The sequence below is a fragment of the Sorex fumeus genome, unplaced genomic scaffold (genome assembly GCF_029834395.1).
Source record: "Sorex fumeus unplaced genomic scaffold, SorFum_2.1 ptg000006l, whole genome shotgun sequence".
Lineage (NCBI taxonomy): Eukaryota > Metazoa > Chordata > Mammalia > Eulipotyphla > Soricidae > Sorex > Sorex fumeus.
The window spans coordinates 12,018,339-12,038,811 of record NW_026606063.1 but is presented as its reverse complement, the minus strand read 5'-3'; the positions used below and the strand labels follow the sequence as shown (position 1 = coordinate 12,038,811).

Below are 20,473 nucleotides of genomic sequence, written 5' to 3'. Positions count from 1 at the left end.
TAGAGCAGCCCGGTATTTCTGGGGGGTTCTGTGTCCACACTCCCTGGCAGCAGGGGGCCCACCCTGCAGAGCCCCTGTTCTTCCTCCAGGCCAAGCAACCAGGCTGGTGTGCGTGGACTGAGCCAGCAGGAAGGGCCCCAGTACAGGCTCCAGGCTCTTTAATGCACACCGTCCCTTCCGGGAGGGTCATCCCATTCCCTAGCTTGTGTCCGGAACTGATCAGAGATGCAAAGAGCCAACCAGAGAAATGAGATTCACTGTGTCCCAACAATCTCCACACAGTCACTTCAGCCTTCATGCGGGCTTCGCTTCGGGGTCCCTGCTGGGCAACCCACATGCCATGAGCAGCCACGCTCTGATTGGCACCTCGGCAGCATACATGCCCATGGCCGGGAGATGCGACCCAACCTCCCAGGCTGAAGTGATGTAGCATGATGCACCTGAGGAGGGGGTGAGGCCTCTGGTACTGCAGCTGTCCAGGTCCACTGTCTGGAGAGCGTGGGGGTCCCCAGGGCAGCTGTCAGCTCTGGAGCCTTAAATTCGGGCTGGTGCGGGCCAGGAATTGAACAATGCCAGCCTGCAGACCCAGGCCCCCTTTAGGCTGTGTGGGGGGAGGCAGGTCTCCCCAAAGGTCTTCCTCTGAGCAGCTGGCTGTGCCCTTCGAGCGTGTCTCCAACGGCCAGCCGCCATTCTCCATGCTGTGGCCACCTGTCACAGGGACCAGAGCAGCCTGACTAGGTCCACTCCGATTCACCCTGGGAGGCGGGGAGTGGTGGGGGGCTCACAGACGGAGAGAGGCAAGCGGAAGGTTCTGGGGGGCCTCCCAGAGATGGACCAGTGTGTCACACGGGGTGAATTTCACTCCGGCTCCCATGCGGATGGGCTGCGTGGAGGAATGTGAACTATGCTTGTCAAATCTGCAAGGAGCACGGGATTAGGAGGGGAGAGGAAGACGCAGGGGCCAAGCAGCTGGCAGCCAGGGACGCCCAGCGCAGGAAGCGCTCTGTCAGGCAGGATCTGGACAAGTCCATTCTTCTGCGGGGGGGCGGGGGGGGCAGGGAGTCACATTCCGTTAGGCAGGCTTGGGGAAGGCTGGACTTTAGGGAACCTCTCTGAGCCCTACTTTGCTCAGCTATAAAAATAGGGACAACCGGGGCTGGAGCACAGCAGGTAGGGCATTTGCCTTTCACGTGGCAACCCAGGTTCGATTCCCAGCATCCCAGATGGTTCCCTGAGCACCGCCAAGGGTAATTCCTGAGTGCAAAGCCAGGAGTAACCCCTGAGCATAGCCAGGTGTGACCCAAAACAAAACAAAACAAAAATAGGGACACTGGTGCTGGAGTGATAGTACAGCAGGTAGGGCATTTGCCTTGCATGTGGCTGACCTGGGTTCGATTCCCAGCATCCCATATGGTCCCCTGCGCACTGCCAGGACTAATTCCTGAGTGCAGAGCCAGGAATAACCCTTGTGCATCGTTGGGTGTGACCCCAAAAGAAATAAAATGGGGACACTGGGTTAGAGGGGGAGCTCAGAGAGATGGAGAGTCACAGACAGGGGTCCCCAGTTCCAGCCCCAGCACCACATGCTCAGCCCTCTCGACCGGCCTCCACCCCACCCCACCAGCACCACCAACCCCAGGGCAGCCCCACATCACTGCGCTGGCCTCGAAGCAGCGGGCCCACCGGGCTGGGCATCACTAGGTGAGAGTGAGCCCTAGCCCTGCCCCAAGCAGCACAGCTAGGCCCCAACTCAAGTCCTAAATAAGGGGGCTGGAGCAATAGCACAGCGGGGAGGGCGTCTGCCTTGCATGTGACCAACCTGGCTTCCATCCCTGACATCCCGGACGGTCCCCCCGCAGCACTGCCAGGAATGATTCCTCAGTGCAGGGCCAGGAGAAAGCCCTGAGAGTTGCCGGTGTGACCCCCTCCAAAACAGCGGGGAGGGACGTCCTGAATAAGAAGGGGATAATCACAGCGACCTCACAGCCCACCATCCAGAGACGGGAGACAGGCCAGCACCCAGATTCGCAGACTCCCTCCCTGTCGCCCTGTCTCATGGTGCCTCCTGCCTCCCGCTGCGCCCGCTCCCCACCCAGCCTCTGTACCCTACATGTGCAGCCGTCACTCACCGCCGCCGACAAAACCCGACATCTGGCTGCGATCCCTGCAGTGAGCTGCTCGGGAACCCTGCAGCTGCAACATGCGACACTGATGACGTCACCCTGGGGACCAGGAGCCTGAGCCCCGGGGGGCCTGCAGGATCAAGGGTCCTAAACCCTGGGAAGGCAGACAGGCCCCCAGGATCCGCCCGCGTGATGGAATCTTGTCTGCGCTCTCTCCTTCCAGCCCCCGGCAAACAGACCGCGCCAGCTGCAAAAGCAGCCGGCGGCTCTCAGCGGCCCACATGGACACTCAGTCAGGACCACCCCAAGGCCCCTCATCTCCAGCTTTCCTCTTGACACAGGGTCTCTGGGTCCTTCCGTCCCTGCAGTGACCACTCCCAAGCTCCAAGGTCCATCCAGGAAAAGAACGGTGCCGTGGCTTTCCAAAAGCCTAGACTGGTGTTTTCCAAAGTCGGATACTTGGAGGAGCTGGAACTTGTGTGTGGGGGGGGGGGGCAGTAATTACCCTAGGGTGCAATGGGGGAGGGGCCTATTTTGCATGTCCGCTTAGAGAAAGTAGATTTCCAGGGGCACGTGGAATGATTATTTTCTGCAAAGGTCAGACAAGTTTGGAAATCTGTGGCTTGAACCAAGGTCTCTGGCCCAGGGCAGGTGCTTATGAAAACTTTCTGAGGAATCTGGGGGGGTGGGAGGAGGGCAGGGGGTGGAGGCTGGTGTGGAGGCTGGCATGGACGAGGCTCTCAGGGACGGAGGGAGGGAGGGAGGGATTTTACGAGTGCCATCACATAGCAGGTGCTCAGTAAACAAGTCTACACTTACACCAATGCTCATATAAACATCCTGGGGCATGCATGCGCTCACACAAACACATGTGCGTGCGCACACACGCACGCACACACACGCACACACACATGTGCGTGCGCACACGTGCGCGCACACCCACCCACCCCCCCCCCCCGCCCACACACACACACAGCACCTCTCCATGAACCCAGGCAGGAAGAGGCTCCAGGGCAGCCCAATCTTTCTGACCCGGGATTGGCCAACTGGACGGCCGACGTGTTCTCTCCAGTGTCACTGCGATTCGTCACTATCCCTGCCCGCTCCCACTGGCAGCCCGTCCAACGAGGCACTCGTGACCCTCAGCTGTCTAAACTTCGGAGGCAGGGGTTTGACCTACATTTTACCAGCGCTCACTGGGTGGATTATTTGAAACCACAAGCCACTAGTCTTTTGGATGAGCCGGGCCGTGACAACCATCATCTCTCGTCTTTGTTCCGCTGGTAATTAACAGAGCGCTGCACCTTCCTTATGTCCCGCGTTTATTCTCACGCTCCCGAAAGGAGAGCGGAGAGCGGCGGGTATGTTTTTCCACGGCATGAGCGGGAACTCTGAAGCTCAGAGAGGTGATCTAACTTGCAGAGATCAGAGTCAGGAAGGGAGGCCTGCACCCCCCTGACTCCCCCTCCTGCCCCCAGGGCCGTGTGCTGCTGACAGGTGACATGTGTTGGCCTGTGCCCCCTCAGGGTGCTCCTGCCTAGACTCAGGACCCTCCCTTCCCACCCCCCACCCAGGCCTCACCCAAGTGCACGTGAGGTATATGTGTCGAGTGGGGATTGGTGTGGAGGGCGCGAGCTTGCCCATGCCAGCCTCTGCCAGGGGCAACCCAGGACCTGGGTGGGGGGGTTGGGGGGAGTGGCAGGAGCCTGTCGTCTTGGACAGACAGAACCCTCCAGTCGTGTGAAGACTCCTGTCCTGCACAGACCATGGGGCAGAGCTCACACTGCTGCCCACTCTCCCTTTCTCTACGGGCTGCAGAGAAGGGACAGGGAGGGCCAGGCCACTGTGGGGGTAGCCCCAGGGCCCTCCCAAACCCCCAGCTCTCAACCAGGTAAGTCAGGCCTGTCCCCAACCCTTGGGTCAACAGTATAAAACAGCCACTGGCCTCGTGGCCGGCTCCGTGTTGTGACCCCCTGTGAGCCAGCCTCAGAGAAAAGCCAATGGGCTGACTGACCCAGAAGGCCTGGACTGAGTCCACTGCTGAGACATCCCCACCCCCCACTATCAGGTAGGTCCCCCCAAACTATGGTTACTCAAGAGGACCTGCCCCAGACACTGTGCTTCTGGGATTTTTTGTTTGTTTGTTCTTCTTTGAGTCACACTGGCAGTGCTCAGGGTTTTGTGCTCAGGGATCTCTCGGGGGAACCTATGGGGTGCTGGGGATCGAACCTGGATCGGCCGTGTGCAAGGCCAACCCCCCACTCGCTGTACTATGGCTTGGGCCCCAAGACGGTGCTTCTTGAGGGCCACACGCCCGGGGCCTCTCGCCAGTCCCCTGCACAGAAGAGCTCCACGGAGCGCTGGAGACGGGGGTACACCCAGGCCTCCCCCGCAACCTGGGGGTCATCCTGGGGCCTCCTATCTGGCAGCATGGACGCAGCCCCAATGCTGACCGGGCACGGGAAGCCAGCAGGGGCGTCAGTGCGGGAAGACACGCCTGCAAACTGGTGAGAGCTGGGCACGGCTCTGCCTAGCCCCCCAACTCCCCGCCAAACCCTCGAGGCCTGGACGCTTCAGAAGGACAGGAGTCCCGCTAAAACGACTCTGCAGCTGGTGCCCTTGCCAATTCGTACCCTGAAGCTCACCATGCCCCAGGGCTCAGCCAGGACCAGCCAATCGGGTGAAGGAACACTATGATTCCCACCCCACCTCACCCCCCCCCCCCCCCCGCCCCAGTGCCTCTGATTCTCCCCAGAGGCAGCTTCAGGCCAGCGCACACCCCGTGTCCTGCCCAGGAGCCAGGAAGGGCCTTCCCGCCCCTGCCCCTCCTCCGGCCCAGTTCCCAACTCCACTACAGCACCCATACTCAGGACCCAAGGGACCTTCCGCGCAACAGTGACCCCTCACTTGGGCCTCTGAAGGGAGCCCTGGCTTGTACCACCAGGTGCCAACATGCACCCCCCTACAACTCCGCCACCCTGCCAGCTGATCTACTCTTCCTTCTGCTTTAGTTGACCTCAGGCTGGCAGTGGCCCCCCAAAAAGTGACCTTCCTGAGTTTGCTGTTTCTGGGGGCACTCTGAACCCACACCTTCACTGTCCGTGGACCCACCGTCTTCTCCAGCTCCTGTGACCCCACACGTGCAGATGCCAGGTTCAGAGAGAGATTAACTGATGACAGAAGACAGATGATCGAGACTGACCCAAGGCAAACCTTTTCATTATTTAATTTTATTGGTTTGGGGGGACCATGCTTATAGGTGCTCAGGGATCACTCCTGGCTCTGAGCTCAGAGGTCACTCCTGGTGGGGCCTGGGGGACCCCAGGGGGTGCTGGCATTGAACTGGGAGGTGGCTATGGGCAAGGCCTTACCTGCTCTCCAATCTCTGCACCCCTTTTGCTTGTCTGTAGTTTTTGGTCATTCCCAGCAGGGCTGGGGAGCTACTCTCAGCTCAGTGCTCAAGGGTTGCACCAGCAGATGCTCTGAGGGAACATGTGGAACCCAGAGGCTCCACATATAAAGCCTGTGCCCCAACCCTCTATCCTGAGATCTCCACTGAGCTCTCCGGCCCTTCCGAGGAAAACCCCAAGGGACGACCGTGTGCTGGCTCCCCGCTGAGTGTGCAGACCCCATCTCGTGTGGCCTCTCACTTCCTGTCACACCATGGTCACACACAGACCTGCCCCCAGGCAACGGGACCTCACTCGAGACCACCACTGCAAGGCCAACCGAACCTCACAGTGTGTAAACATCAACCTGAGAAGTCTCGAGAACACAAAACTGCACCACAGACCTGATGTACCACAACTATAGCGTGTTCCTGAAGAGAGAGGTAGAGCTGCCTTTGCTGTAAATTGCTTTAATGAGCTGAAGATTTAAGTAATACTGGCCAGTGAGTCTTTGATAAAGGAGCAAAAAATAAAAATATGAAGTGGAGCAAAGAAAACCTCTTCAACAAGTGGTGTTGGGAACACTGGTTGGCTATAAGAAAAAGAAAAAAAGAACTCTGACCTGTTTCTAATGCCGTGCACAAAAAAATCAAGTCAAATGAATTAAAGACCTCGATAAAGCAGATCAGAATCCATAAGCTACATAGAGGAAAACACAGGCAGAAATCCCCATGGCTTTGCAGCTAGAGGCATCTTTAAGGGTGAAGCACCACTGATGAAGCAAGAGGAAGCAAAGATCAACAGGTGGGGGGCTGGGGAGACAATACAGCAGGTTGATGGTCTCTTGAGCCCTGAGTGATTCCTGAGTTCAGAACCAGAAGTAACCCCTGAGCAGTGCCAGATGTGCCTTCAAACTCTCCCCTCCACCCCTCTGCCCCGCTGCACACACACATACACGCGCGCGCGCACGCACACACACACACACACACACAAGATAAACAAATGGGACTATATTAAATTAAGAAACTTCTGCACCTCAAAGGAAATGATGGCCAGAATACAAAGACAGGCCACAGACTGGCAGAAAGTATTTGCCTACCTCTCATCTGACAAAGGTACGTGAAGCACTGGTAGAATTCTACAAGGAAAAAAAAACCACCTAACTCTATCAAAAGATGGGGCGAAGACATGAAAACAGAAACTTCCTCAAAGGAGAAATACAAATAGCCAGAAAGCATATGAAAATGTGTGCTCTATTACTAATCGGGGAAATGCAAATCAAAACAACAGTTCGATATCACCTCATACCACAGAGACTGGCACTCATCAGAAAGAACAACCAGGGCTGGTGAGGATGGTGTTGGAGAAAAAGGGCGCCCCTTCTTTGATGGTGGGGATGTCGATGGGTCCAGCCTTTTGGGGAGACAATACTGACATTTCTGAAAGAACCAGGAATTGAATTTTCATATAATCTAGAAATTCCACTCCTGGGAATATACCCCAAGGGCCCAAAAGCACAATGCAGAAAATACATTTGCACTCCTATGTTCACTGCAGCACTATTCACCATTGCCAAAATATGGAAACAATCCAAGTGTTCAAGAACGGACATGGAACAGGGATAAAGAAACTCTGGTGTACTACTCAGTGGTAAGAAAAGATGAAGTCATGCAAATTTGCTGCTATACAGATGGACCCGGAGAGTATCGAGCTGAGTGAAATCAGTTCGAGGGTGAGGGAAGACACAGAATGACCTTCCTTATATGTGGGACATAAAGAAACTCTGAAGGGGAATATCAAATGCGCAAAGGCATTAAATAGAAAGGAAGAGCAGGAGAACTGGAATTCAGTAGGACACTTGGCACTGGGATGGGGGTGAGGACGCCAGGATAATTCCAGGGGAAATGTGCCTGCCACAGAGGCAGGCTGAGGGGCAGGAGGGAAACCGAGGACACCGGTGAGGGGACGTGGACCCTGTGAAGGGGCTGGCGTTGGAACACTGCAAGCCTGAAACCCAATCATAAATATCTTTGTAACTCGCAGTGATTCTGTTTTTAAAAAGTAAATAAGCGCTTGAATACTAGCTCAAGTCCTTCAAAGCACAGCTCGCTGAGGCCACACGTGGGGATGTGAATGCACCCAGGGAGGGGGAATCAGCCTGGGAGAGCCGCTGAGGGCAGTGGGGTGGGGGTGGGCGGCAACAAGGACATCCCAGGGCTTCTGTGCCAGTGCACTGGAAGTGCTTGGAGCCCAGTGGAAAGTGATGCCCACCAGGCTTCTGAACTGGATATGGTACAGAGGGAGGTGGCCAAGCTGCAGTGATCTCATACGTGTGCGTGTGCGTGTGCGTGCACGCGCGTACATGAGCACACGTGTGTGTTGACCTACACATGCCAGAAGAGGCTGCACCCCTAGCGATGACCGCAGTGAAGAGGATGTGGGGGTGGGGAGAGGGAGAGGGAGCAAGAGTGAAGGAGAACAAGAATTCCACTAGCTCCTGTGAGCTCCCGGGGATGTGGCGCCCGATATGCACCCAGGCGAGAGCCCAGGTCCACAGAGACGAGCTGCCCGGCCCCATGTATTGTCGACAGGCACACATGTGAGCCTGCAGTGGGAGAAAGTCTGGAGCCTTCCAGAGGGCAGCCCTTCACCCCATCCTGCCACAGGGAGCTGTAGTCCGAGAGAGCGCTCGGCAGGGCTGGGGGCCCGGCTCCCTGCCCGACACCACCCCTCCAGTGCTGGCCTCTCCAGGGGAAGGGGCACCACCTGCCACGGCAGCCCACGGAAACACGCCCCCTCCCCCCTCTTCCTCCCAGCCTTCTCCCACAGGCCACGCGCACCCACAGACCCACCCTGGCCAAAACCTCAGTGTGCAGCCCTCCCCTTCCCACGGTCCTCCCCCTGCCTCCCATGGGTGGGGTGGAAGGCTGGGAAGGTTGCAGAGACAAGGGGTGGGCAGATGCCAGGGGCCTCCAACTACAAGGCGCGCTATCTCACACTCTCTCTGTCTCTCTGTCTCCCTCTCTCTGTTCCTCTCCTCTCAGTTTCTGTTTCTGTTTCTCTCTCTCTCTCTCTGTCTCTATCTCTGTCTCTCTGTCTCTGTCTCTGTTTCTTTCTCTCTCCTTCCCTCTCTCCCTCTCTCTGTTTCTCTCTCTTCTCTCAGTTTCTGTTTCTGTTTTTCTCTCTCTCTCTCTTTCCCTTCTCTGTCTCTGTCTCTCTGTCTCTGCCTGTCTGTCTGTCTCTCTGTCTCTCTCTTTCTCTCTCTCTCTCTCTCTCTATATATATATATATATATATATATATATTCCCACCATGAATGAGGCTGCCTGCACCCAGCACCCGCCGCCAGGCACCCTTCCTTGCTGTCCCGGGCTGTCCCCACTCCACAGAGGGGTCCAACTATTAGTTCTCCCGCATCCCAGTCCGGATTCTGTGTCCACCTGCACTGGGGCACTGCCCTTGGGGGCAGCAATGGGGCCAACGCTGTCCACCTGGGGGCTTCTCAGGCCTCCAGACAGCTGCCTCAACCCCGAGCTCTGGACCCCGGTTTCCTGCTTCAGGAAGCTGTGGTGGGACCTGGGCACTGGCATCGCTCCGCGCTGGTGGAGTTTGGGGCTGACGGCAAGCAGGGACGGCCGAGACAAAGGCCAGGCAGTTCCCGGAAGTCAGGGTAAAGCGTGCGGGGAGGCTGGCAACGGCACCTGGGGCGGCCTCTGGGAGCAGAGGGGCCAGCACGTGGCCACACCCCTCACCTTGGGCTCACCAAACAACGTCTGTGTGCCAGGTGCCAACCCATGGCCTCCGTGGGCTGTGGTCCAAGCCCGTCATGCCTTCTTCTGCAGCTCCCAGGCCCTCCTGCCCCAGGTCTGGCTGTCAACAGTGTCCCTGGCCCCGAGCTGCCAGGAGGAGTGAGTGCCAGGTGAGGGACGTGTCCCTCCCCCCATCAGCCTCGGGGGACCTGGCGCAGGCGTGTTTGTTGCCACCGGATCCAGAACAGTTACTATGGGCCGGTAATAATAGCAGCCATAATCCCTCATAATTGGGCCCGACTCTGCTGTCTGTAGGGCACTTCCACGCCCGTGACCTCATCTGACTTCCACAGACGCGCGTCAAGGGGCACAGCTGGAGTCTGGGCCTGGAGTCGCCTCCCCAGAAGCAGCGAGCTCAGATCTGGGCCTTCTGGGCCTGTGCCGTGTCCTCTCTTTCATTCTGCTGTTTTGTTTTTGGGGGGAGGGTCATACCTGGTGGTGATCAGGGGGTCTCTCTTAGTGCTCAGGGGAACCCTCTGCAGTCCCGGGATCGAACTGGGCTCCATGCTATGAAGGCAGGCGCCTCACCCCTGCGCTCGCTCTCCATGCTGAGAGGAACCTGCACTGCTGCCCAGGGCCACGAGGGCACTGCAGGAAGAACTCGGGGGAAAGGGCTGAGTACCAACTGCCAAGGTTTGAAAGAACAGCCTTGGGGCCGGAGCGATAGTATAGCAAGTAGGGCATCTGCCTTGCACGTGGCCAACCCGGGTTCGATCCCTGACATCCCATATGGTCCCCCAAGCACTGCCAGGAGTAATTCCTGAGTGCAGAGCCAGGAGTAACCCCTGATCATTGCTGGGTCAGCATTGCGGACCTTCCCCCCCCAAAAAAAAGAAAGCACAGCTTCACTGGCACAGCCAGGAGGGAGGATGGGGGGAAGAGGGCGTCAGGGTCCCCTAACCCAAGAGGGGAACAGCACCAGGCCTTCATGGTGGCCCCCATCTTCATGGCTATGCTGCCTGAGTCCTGGGGGAACCCTCTGAGGAGGTTGGTACGTGAACGTGGGCCTGCTGTGCTTTGTCCACGGGGCCAGGAAAAAAGAAAGGGACTGTCTGACCGCTAGGAGCTCCACTCAGGGTCACTGTGTGCATGCCTCCCCCCACCCCCTACTTGCTGAGTGCACAGTCCCTGTGCCCGGCAGGCTTCCGGGCTGGGGAAAAGGTCCCTGGCCATGCGGGGTGCGCTGCACCCGCCTGCGAGTTCGCGTCCGCTCATGGACAAGAAAGGGCCACAGGGAAGGCGAAGCCCTGATCCAGGGGCGGAGACAGGCCCCCATCCGCCCGCCTCGTCACCCGCTTCCTCATCGGGGCACCAGTTGTCTGTGCCCCGTTTGTGTCCAGGGCTGACCCCACGACCCACGAGATGGAAAACACCCAGAAAAGAGAAGTGCGCCCTGAGGATGAGCACGCGCCGGAAGGAACCGAGCAGCCGGGGCTGGGCGGGGAAGCAGGTCCCCGGGGCTCCCCGGTGTCCACCCCCCGGGAGCCAGCGGAACCGACAGCCCTCAGCGGGGCCCAGGCCTGGTGCCACGTGTGCACCCTCGTTCTAGGGACACGCCGTCTACCCTGAACGCTCTCAGACGCCACCCCCCACTCCCAGGTACTGGCCGCCAGAGGCCCTGCTCAGAAGCCGGGCAGGAGAGCATGGAGGGGACAGCACAGGGCGCCTCAGGAGGGCTCACGACCATCAATTTCCCCACAGAGAGGCTGGTGAAGGGGGTTCACCGTTGCTCTGACGGGGCCGGAGGGGGAGAGGGGTTCTGGCCTTGTGACCAGGCGAGACCCCCGCTCCCCGCCCCCTCGCGAGGCAGTTGTAACCCTCCCAGGCTAGGCAGAGGGGGTGAAGCTCTGGAGACAGCCACCTGTCCCAACGCTAGAAGTGACACTGCAGCTGGGGCGGGGACAGGAAGTCACAGTCCCCACACAACAGGAGGTGCCCTGAGCACCCAGTGCCCGACGGGTACCCAAAGGACTGGGTCTCGGGTCTGCCCGGCCTCCTAAAACCAGCCTCTGGCCTTCCAGAAGCCTCTGAGCACCAGGCAACAGACACGGAGACCGCGGGTAAGACTCACCCGGGCACGGGCTAGTCGGAGGTTGACTCCCGAGGAAGGTAGACCGAGAGACCCTCTCCCACAATGCAGCAGCTGCCTGGGGGTGCCGGGGTCCCCAGGGGCCCACCGGTTGCAGGCTCCCCCTCCTCCTGCAGGGACGGGGCCTCCCTTCTGCCCCGGGCAAGGCCGGGCACTCTCTGGGGACAGCCCCCTCAGGTTCCCAGGCCCCCACGGAGACTGACCGACCGACCAACCGACCAATCGACCGACTGAGAGGCTGCTCACCTTGCGGTCCTCCTCCCGCTCCGGAGCGGAGCTGCTGGTGTCCCCGGGGCCGCTGGCGGGCATGGTGGGCAGCCGGGTGGCGGGAGGCAGGCTGGGGCTGCGCGGGGCTGGCGGCGGCTGGGCTCGGGGCAGGAGTTCTCGCGGCCTCGGTCAGCGGGCGCTACAGCTGACACATACGTCCCCGCCCGCACGCCCCGGCCCTCCTCCTCTGGACTCGGCCTCAGGCTGCCGTGGGGCGTCTGGCGGCTCCACCTGTGCGGGGAGGGAGGGAAGCGGGGTGAGCAGAGCCAGGCACCCCCAGACGGCGGGCCCCACCGGCCCCCGGCCCCCCATCCCAGGGACCAGGCCCTGCGCCCGTTCCTCCCGCCTCACCAGCAGGGGAAACCGAGGCAGACGTGGCCGTGCCCGGCTTCCCTCCAGGGCCGTCTCCTGCCCAGGGCCCCAGGCCGCCTCCTCCTCCTCCTCCTCCTCCTCCTCCTCCTCCTCCTCCTCCTCCTGGGCTGCTGTGCGGGTGCCCTTCTGGGACTTCCAGCTGCCCGCCCCCACCTTGCTGCTCTTCCCTTTGAAAGCTTCCCGCACCCTCCCGCCCACCCTCACCGCCCCCCGGGAAATCCCAAGGGCCCCAGCCCAGCTACATTTTCCTTCTGTCTGTCCTCCCCGCCGGCAGCTGCCACCCCCACACCGCTCGCCCCACGTGGAGGAAGTGAGCCGCGGTCACAGGATGTAGTGAAATGAATGTCACCTCACTCGGCCCCGGAGGGCTGGGGCGGTGGGGTGGGGGGTGGGGGGGCTGCGGCCACGCGGCGGGGGTGGGAACCAGGCCGGTGGGAGAGGGGGGCGAGGCTGAGGGCGGCTCCCCCCACCGTGAGAGAGGGCCCCCCGCTGGCCCGGGCACCCACAGGACCGTAGTGCAGGGGCTCTCCACCCTCCCTCCTGCAGGTGTGGGCCTCGCGCCAGGGGAACCACAAAGCCCCCGCCTCAGGCCCCGGCTGGGGGGTGCAGCGTCCACCCTCCCCAGGAGAGGAGCGTTCTGGGCTCCCCACCCCCAGAGGAGCGCCGCCAAGCCGGGCGCCAGGAGGGGAGGGGATTGGCAGGGGAAGGAAAGTGGGAGGCAGGCTGGATCGGGGCCCACCCACACCCTTCCCTTCCAGCTCCCCTTCCCCCTCCCCCCTCCCCCTGCAGGCCCAGCTCCCTGCACACAGGCGCTGAGGAGGCCCCGGGCCCCTTCTCCAAGGAGGCTCCAGGCCTGGGGAACACGGCCACCAGGAGACACACACTCAGGGCGCGGGAGCTGAGGGGGGCCCAGGGCAGGAGCATTCCGTAAGGCAAAATCCAGACAGGGCGAAGTTGCCCCTCCACCCCCCCGCCAAGCCCCACCGGTGAACAGAAGGACCCTTCCCAGACACAACGCACGACCTCGGAGCTGAGCCCAGGGCTGGGCTCCCTGCACACTCGCACCCAGATACGCACACACAGAAGGCCACCAGGAGAAACACAGTAACCACGAGAGACACGGTCACTGTGAGAAGGATGGTCACCAATGGGAGACATGGCCGTGGCGAGAGGGACGGCCCTGTGAGAAGAAACCTGGCCACTCTGAGAGGGTGGCCACTGCGAAGAGGACAGCCCCTGTAAAAGACATGGTCACTATGAGAGGGACAGCCCCTGTGAGAAATGTGGTCACTATGACAGGGTAGCCACCAAGAAACATGGCCACTGTGAGAGGGATGGCCACCATCAGAGACCTGGTCACTACGAGAGGGTCAGCTCGTGTGAGAGAACAGCTATGAGAGGGATGGCCCCCCAGAGAAACAGGCCCACCATGAGGAGAGCCAGTGGAGATGAGCGCCAGGTCCATTCCTCTCTGGGCAGTGAGGAGAACATTCCAGTCCCGCTGCGAGCAGGAGCCCGGGCGTGGAGAGCTGAGGCCTAGCCTGCGGAAACAGAGGCTAGAGTCCAGAGTTCTCTCCCTCTCAAGCTCTGATGGGGTCTCCCGGGAGCTCTGTCCCCCCAGCTCAGCTCGTACCACTGTCCACCTGGAAGTGACACTGAGTCTAGAGCCCCAGGAGGCTTCCCCCAGACCTGCCAGGGGGGTACTTCCCACCGTCCTGGTTAGCGCTAACCATGGTAACCTCCCCCCCCCCCACCCCCCCAGGCTGCAGGTGGCTCTGGACCGGGCCCTTGGGGGCCTCAGCAGTGACACGGGGACACAGAACAGCTGGACAAGGGGACCCACAGGAACTCCCCTCTGCTCTGCCAAGTTGATAGAGGTCACCAAAGGCAAAGGGCAGAGGGGACCGGGCCGACCACCCGACACTCCACAGCACCTCTGGGCCTAATGGAGGCAAGAGGTGGTTTACACTGGACCAGACCTTTGTTTCCTCGCTGCCCGGGGAGGGAGAGAAGTCTGAGAGAGGAAAGCCCTTCTCACAGAGCCTCTGGTGGCAAGAGCAGAGGGAGGAAGCAGGAGGAAAAGGGCCAACGCAGTAAGGCATGGACCCCAAGAGGCAAACAGACACCCCAGAGAGCAAAGGTGGCCCTCCCAGGCTCTCGATACAGTGGGCGCTGGGGACCCCCCCAGACCAGCAGGCATGAGGCAGGCAGGCCTGTCCCACACAACCCCAGACCCCCGATGCTGACCCTGGGGAGCAAGGCCCGAGGGCAGAAGCTTCCTTCTCTCTGGCAGGGCCCTGTCCCCAGGCTGCAGCCCAGATAAGGGCACTTGTGTCACTGTGGAAGCCATTGCCAAGCACGGCTCTGCTGTCCCTGGCCCAGAAGCTGACTCTGCGCCCCTGCCCTGGGCCACCCCACAAGTGAGAAAACTCCCCGAGAGACCCCACGGCTGGAGCACCCCCAGGAGGTTCACTTTGATTCTTGGCACTGCACTGTCCCAGCGCCTGGAGCTGGGGGTGGCCCACGAGCACTGCCAGGCGCAGCCCAAAGAACAAAAAATCCTCGGGAGACAGTCTCGGGGGCCTCTGGGGACCAGGGTGAAGACGATGCATGGGTGAAAACTGAGCGACAGCAGTAACTCCCCAGATCCACCTCCCCTCGTAGATCCACCGACACCCCCAGATCGACCACCCGCTGCAGTCTGCGGAGCATGAAATGATGGTCTTTGCCCAGCAGAGAGCAAAGGTGAGTGACCGGAACCAGGGACGCTGAAGGAGCACACCCAGCTCTGAGCTCTGGGGTCACTCCCAGGGTGTGCGGGCACCCTGCAGGACGGGGCTCCACGCCAGGCCTTCTGCACGCAAAGCCGGCTCGTTCTGCTGGGCTCTCGCTCCTCCAGCCGGGACTCTCCCCAGCCAGGTAACCATCTGCGGTGTAACAGCGAATAAAGACACTCTGACACGTGAGGGGCGTTGCGTGCCGTTTGTAGGAGGTCTGCAATGCCCAGAGCGGGAAGGCGGCCCCAGGATTAAGGTGAAGAGGCAGAAACATCCATAAGGGCCACAGGGAACTCTCCGCAGAACCAGCGTCAGGTGCATGCCAGTGCATCCTCACCACACCCTTCACTGCGGAACCACTTTCCATCTCATTTATTTGTTTATTGGGGCGCTGGGGGTGGAACTCAGGGCCTCACACATACAAATCATGCACCCTAATGCTGAACCACCATGCTGGCCTGAACTGGTATTTATTTGTCCCTTTTTTTGTTGTTGTCTATTTTTGGACATGCCTGAGAGTACTTGGAAGCCACTCCAGTCTCAGTGCTCAGAGGTCACTCCCAATGGAGTTAGGGGGACCATTTGATGCTGGGACCGAACCCAGGGCTCCCGCACACAGAGCTTGCACCCCAGCCCTTTGGGCTGCTTACCTGGCCCTGAATGGCCTTTTATTTTTTAAAATTTTATTTTATTTTTTTGCTTTTGGGTCACACCTGGCGATGCACAGGGGTTACTCCTGGCTCTGCACTCAGGAGTTACTCCTGGCGGTGCTCAAGGGACCATATGAGATGCTGGGAATCAAACCCAGGTTGGCCGCGTGCAAGGCAAATGCCCTCCCGCTGTGCTATCTCTCCAGCCCTCTGAACGGCCTTTTAAACCTGATAAGACATCAGGCATCCTTCACTGGCCCTACTCCACCATCTGAACTCAAGCACTGAATGGATCTGCATACTGATATTGGATCACCCATGATCGATCTGTCCTGAATGGCGTGCTCCAAATGTGGGTGTTCAGTAAAGCAAGGCAGGACCTCCACCCAGCAGGAAGGCCTAAAAGAGGAAGGCACAGAACTGCACCCACCGGGGAAAACACCCAGTGAGCGAGAGAGGCTCATGCAGAAAATGCAGCCGAAACACGCAACGTGTGATGTGAGATTTCACACTGACGGCTGTTAGAAGGTGTCTAGGGACCAGGAAAAAGTAGGCAGAAAATAAGCCAGGAGAAATTATCCAGGTGATTCTGTATTTTGGGAAAAGCAAAGAAAGAAAATTATTATGTTCAGCAGTGGATTACTGTGAGCATTAAGAAATATGAGTGTGCATATATACATGATATGTATATGAAACATATATACACACATGACATGGAGTATCAATTTCCTATTTCAGTCATTAGAAGTACCCAAAACTTAATTGCTTTAAAACAACACAAACTTGGGGCTGGAGCAATAGCACAGCGGGTAGAGCGTTTGCCTTGCACGTGGCCGACCCAGGTTCGATTCCCAGCATCCCATATGGTTCCCCGAGCAGCTCCAGGAGTAATTCCTGAGTGCAGAGCCAGGGGTAACTCCTTTATTTAAAAATAAATAAAACAAACTTATCTTGTGGTTCTCCTCAGTGGGCTAAAATTGGCGCTGAGGGGCCGGAGTGATAGTACAGCAGGTAGGGCGTTTGTCTTGCACATGGACGACCTGGGTTCGATCTCCGGCATCTCATATCCCATATGGTCCCCCAAGCACTGCTAGGAGTAATTCCTGGGTGCAAAGACAGGAGTAGCCTCTGAGCATCACTGGGTGTGACCCGAAAAGCAAAAAAAAAAAAAAAAGAAAGTAAAATTGGTGCCGAGGGATGGTACAGCAGGCAGGGCGCTTGCCTTATATGTGGCCGATTGGGTACAATTTCCAGCACCCCATATGGTCTCCTGAGCCCACTAGGAGTCACCCCTGAGTGCAGAGCCAGAAGTAAGCTCTAAGTACTGCCGGGGGTGGCTTCCAAACAAAACGACAAAAATCAGTGAGTTGGCAGGACTGTTTTCTATTCTACAGGCCTTATGGATAATTCTTTCTTCTTTCATGAGCTTCTCCAGCTCCTGGAGGCTGCTCCCACTGCTCGTGGTTCCTTGATCCTTCCAGCCAGCAAGGGCGTCTTTCTCCCGACTCACACTACCCAGCTCCACCGTCTTTCTTTCGCTTCTAAGGAACCTATTGATGATATGGGAGCCACCCGGGTCATTTGGGATCACCTCCCCCTGTCTCCAGGGCCTCACTGTCATCACACCTGCAGACACACCCCACTGCAGGCTCTGGGGGCCAGGAGGTGGTCCTGGCTGGGGGGCCGGGGGCCTGCCCGCTTGCTCTCAAACACACGTGAAAGCACACGGGAAGGGCACTGCTGAGTGCCTTCTGACGACAGCAGAACTATTTAGCAGCGAAAGGTTGGCCCCATGTAAGAGGGCGAGATTCTTACGTACTTGGAAGGCAACGGAAAATGTTTCCAATGGAAGAGTCAGAAACGTATGCATTACTCAGAGACGTGAGATGTAAAATTGCTAGAAGAAACAGCTGAAAGTGGTTTCCTCTGAGAAGTGGAGGAGGAGGAGAAAAAGGAGGAGGAGGAGGAAGAAGACGCCGGGAGCCAGCATGAACAACTGCATTTGGAAGAGAGACGTCACCACCGCACGACTTCTAGAAACAAGCGCCGTAGGACCAGGGAGGGGCAGGAAGCCAATCCAAGAAAGCGAGGAGGGGGCCGGGGCAGAAAGGGCCTCTGTTTCCTCCCCATCACCTCGCCTTCCCGCCTCTGCCACTCTACTACGAAACCATCACGTCCCACAGAACCCTGAGCGCAGCTTCCCACCCACTCAGAGTTCCATCACCAGCTGTACAAGGGGAGCCTCCTTCACGCCCCCCCATCCCAGCCCTCACGAAATTCCCCAAGTACATCATTTCCGCCCAGTCCAGCTCATGCACACAGACAGGGGCGGGGGAGGGAGGGGGGAGGAGAAGAGGGATGGGGGGGTTGTGGAGGGTTGCAACAAAGATAGTCCATACTTGGAGGGCCAGGCAGAGGGCTGTCCACCAGACTGCCTCCATCCCAAAGCCCAACCTGCTCACGCACCGGCCCAATTCCCACCCAGGACCCACAACTCAACCAGCGCGGAGCTGCCATCACCACACTGTCCCCGTTCTCACCTTCCTCGGGAACAGTGGGGTCCGCAGCCCCATCAGCACGCCCGCTCCAAACCTCCCCTCCAGGCTTAGCAAACCAGCACCAACCCAACCAACACCAGCACCAACCCAGCCTCACCCCCAGGCCTCGCCAGAACCCAGCACTACCCAGCACAACCCAATCCCACCCGACTTGCACCGGTGGGGGGGTCCCCAGGGTCCCAGTTCCCCAACCAACGCCTGCTCCTAGATGCTGGCTCCATCGCGCACAGGCCTCAGGCCAACACCCCTTCCTCCGCTCCCCTCCAGCCCTCGGCCTGACCCTCCCTCCGAGAACTACGGACTATCTTTATGGCAGCCAGCCGCCTTCCTCCGCCCGGAGCCTGCTTTCCCCCGAGCCAACTTGGCCGGGTGCCCTCCCTCCAGTGACCTGAGCTCCTTCCCAGGGCTGCGGACGCCACCGCCCCCCGCGAGCACGTGACGGGCCGGAGCCAATCCGAGGCCTCCCGGGGAAGCGAGTCCCGGGGCTAGGGAAGATGCTAAGGTGTGAGGATGTGAGTCAGTGGCTGGGGCCGCCTGGGGACAGCGCGCCTGCAAACCGCGGGAGGAAGACAGCGGGGCTGGAACACTGAAGCCATTGTTGGGGGCCCCTTCCCGGGCAGGGGCGGGGGGTGCCGGCCTGGAAGGGGCGGCCGACAGAGACCCGCGCCTCGCGGTCTGACTCGGGGGGCTGATCGCCAGACCTCCGGTCCTCCTCTCGCAGCGCCCGGCTGTGTTGGGCACACAGGCTGCCCTGGCCACTTGGCATCGGTGTGACGGAAGCAGAAAACAGGCCTCTGTCTGCTCAGCTGTGGAATGCGCAGAAAGAGTGGGGTCCCCTTCCCCGGGCTGGGAGGATTACCACACCACGCACCCCCATGATCCTGCCAGGGTTGCTTCCCGACTAATCCAGCCTCGGGCTTTCCCTCCTGGCCGGCCTCTGTTCCCGTGCCATGCCAGGGCCTGCAAAAGATGTCTGTGGCACCTCAATCATCCGTGCTCCCCTGCTCAGGACTGCACAGGCTCTCGCCCCATTTCCCAGATGAGAAAGTGAGGCCGGGAAGCAAATTCAGGAAGCTGCCCTGGGGGCTGGGGATGTGGCACAAGCCATAGTGTCCTTACTTGGCATGTGTGACAACTGGAGTTCCACTCCTGGCACAGCACCGCACCCCACCCCTCAACCACAACAATAACAGCAGGTAAATAAAGCCGCCCCAGGCCTAACAAGCCTGCAGCCTCCCACACCGTTGGCAGCAGGATCGGTCAGAAAACAGTTTCTGAGCCTCTTTCGTCCCCATTGGCCTGTCCGCTGGGGGTCGGCGCCACATCCCTCAAAGCCTGGGTTGCAGAGCCCTGCCCAACGCTGCCGCTGTGCTGGCTCGATCCCCTGTCCACTGCCGTCCTGCTCTGCACCCCCTCCTGACCGCCACGATGATGATTCTGGTCCAGTTGGCCCAGCGCTCCCTCACACGGCAGCATAAGGGTGGGGGACGTGCACACACTGAGCGCAGACCCCTGGATTCCAGCCGGAAGACCACCGCCAATGCCCGAGGGTCCTAGTCTACTTTGGGAGGAGGGAGCAAGTCCTTTGGGTGACAAGGCCTGAGAATGTCACCCTCCCCCTGCCCCACCCCCACCAGTTGCCTTGGTGGGGGGGGGCGGCAGGAAGCAAGGCAGACAGAGATACATGCACTTACCCTAACTACTGCAGCCATTCTGGGTGACTGGCTAAAGGGTCCAAGAAGTGAGGGATGGTCCTGGGCCACTCTAGGGGCTCATTCTCAGCACGAATGGGCTTCACCTTCCGGAACCATCTTTCCCACCCTAACCACCTATTGTCTCGGGAAGGGCAAAAGCTGCGGGCAGGGGCCAGAGAGACAGTACAGGAGTAACATGCTTGTTTGCGTGCAGAAACGCCAGCCCTGGTGGTGACCCCTGAGCACTGCCGGCTACAGCGCCAACTGCCACAAAGTCGCCAACAGCCCAGTCACCCTACCTTGTCTCCAACCTTTCTGGCCTCATGGCAGCCTGGAGGCAGGGAGCCTTTATGAACCTCCCCCCACCCCCTCTTCACTCGCCTCCTCAGCCTCCATCACTATGACACAGCCCCTCTAAGCAGTGGGGGAGAAAGTGGGCACCACCCAAAACAGACACCGGGAAGGAACGGTGATTCTCGGGAGCCAGAAGCCGACACTGCAGCTTCCTGAGAGGGGCGCGCGGTTCCTGACGGGGAGCCTGAGATCCGGGCACAGAGAGAGCGGGTGACATGGGGCTGCCGAGACCACCCCCCGCTGTCATCTGTCCTGAGCCCCTCAATGCGGCCCAGGGCCTGGGGGCTGCTCTGCTTCTCAAAGGTGGGTCCACACCTGATAGTTCTGCCCCTCTGCACCTCCTGACCCTGAGACCCCGCATCTGCCCCACCCACTCCAGAACTCTGACACC

General features: G+C 59.6%; 1 protein-coding gene across 1 annotated transcript in view; it reads right to left on the bottom strand.

The window, feature by feature from the left end:
• DNMT3A (DNA methyltransferase 3 alpha) overlaps positions 1–13,782 on the bottom strand; it is a 68,765-nt gene extending 54,983 nt beyond the window's left edge. The window contains exons 1-3 of the mRNA XM_056125982.1: positions 13,739–13,782; positions 13,478–13,590; positions 11,657–11,793 (exon numbers count right to left, since the gene is read on the bottom strand). Coding sequence (XP_055981957.1) covers positions 11,657–11,793; positions 13,478–13,590; positions 13,739–13,782 — 294 coding nt within the window. The remainder of the gene's footprint in view (positions 1–11,656; positions 11,794–13,477; positions 13,591–13,738) is intronic.
• Positions 13,783–20,473: the final 6,691 nt, after the last annotated feature.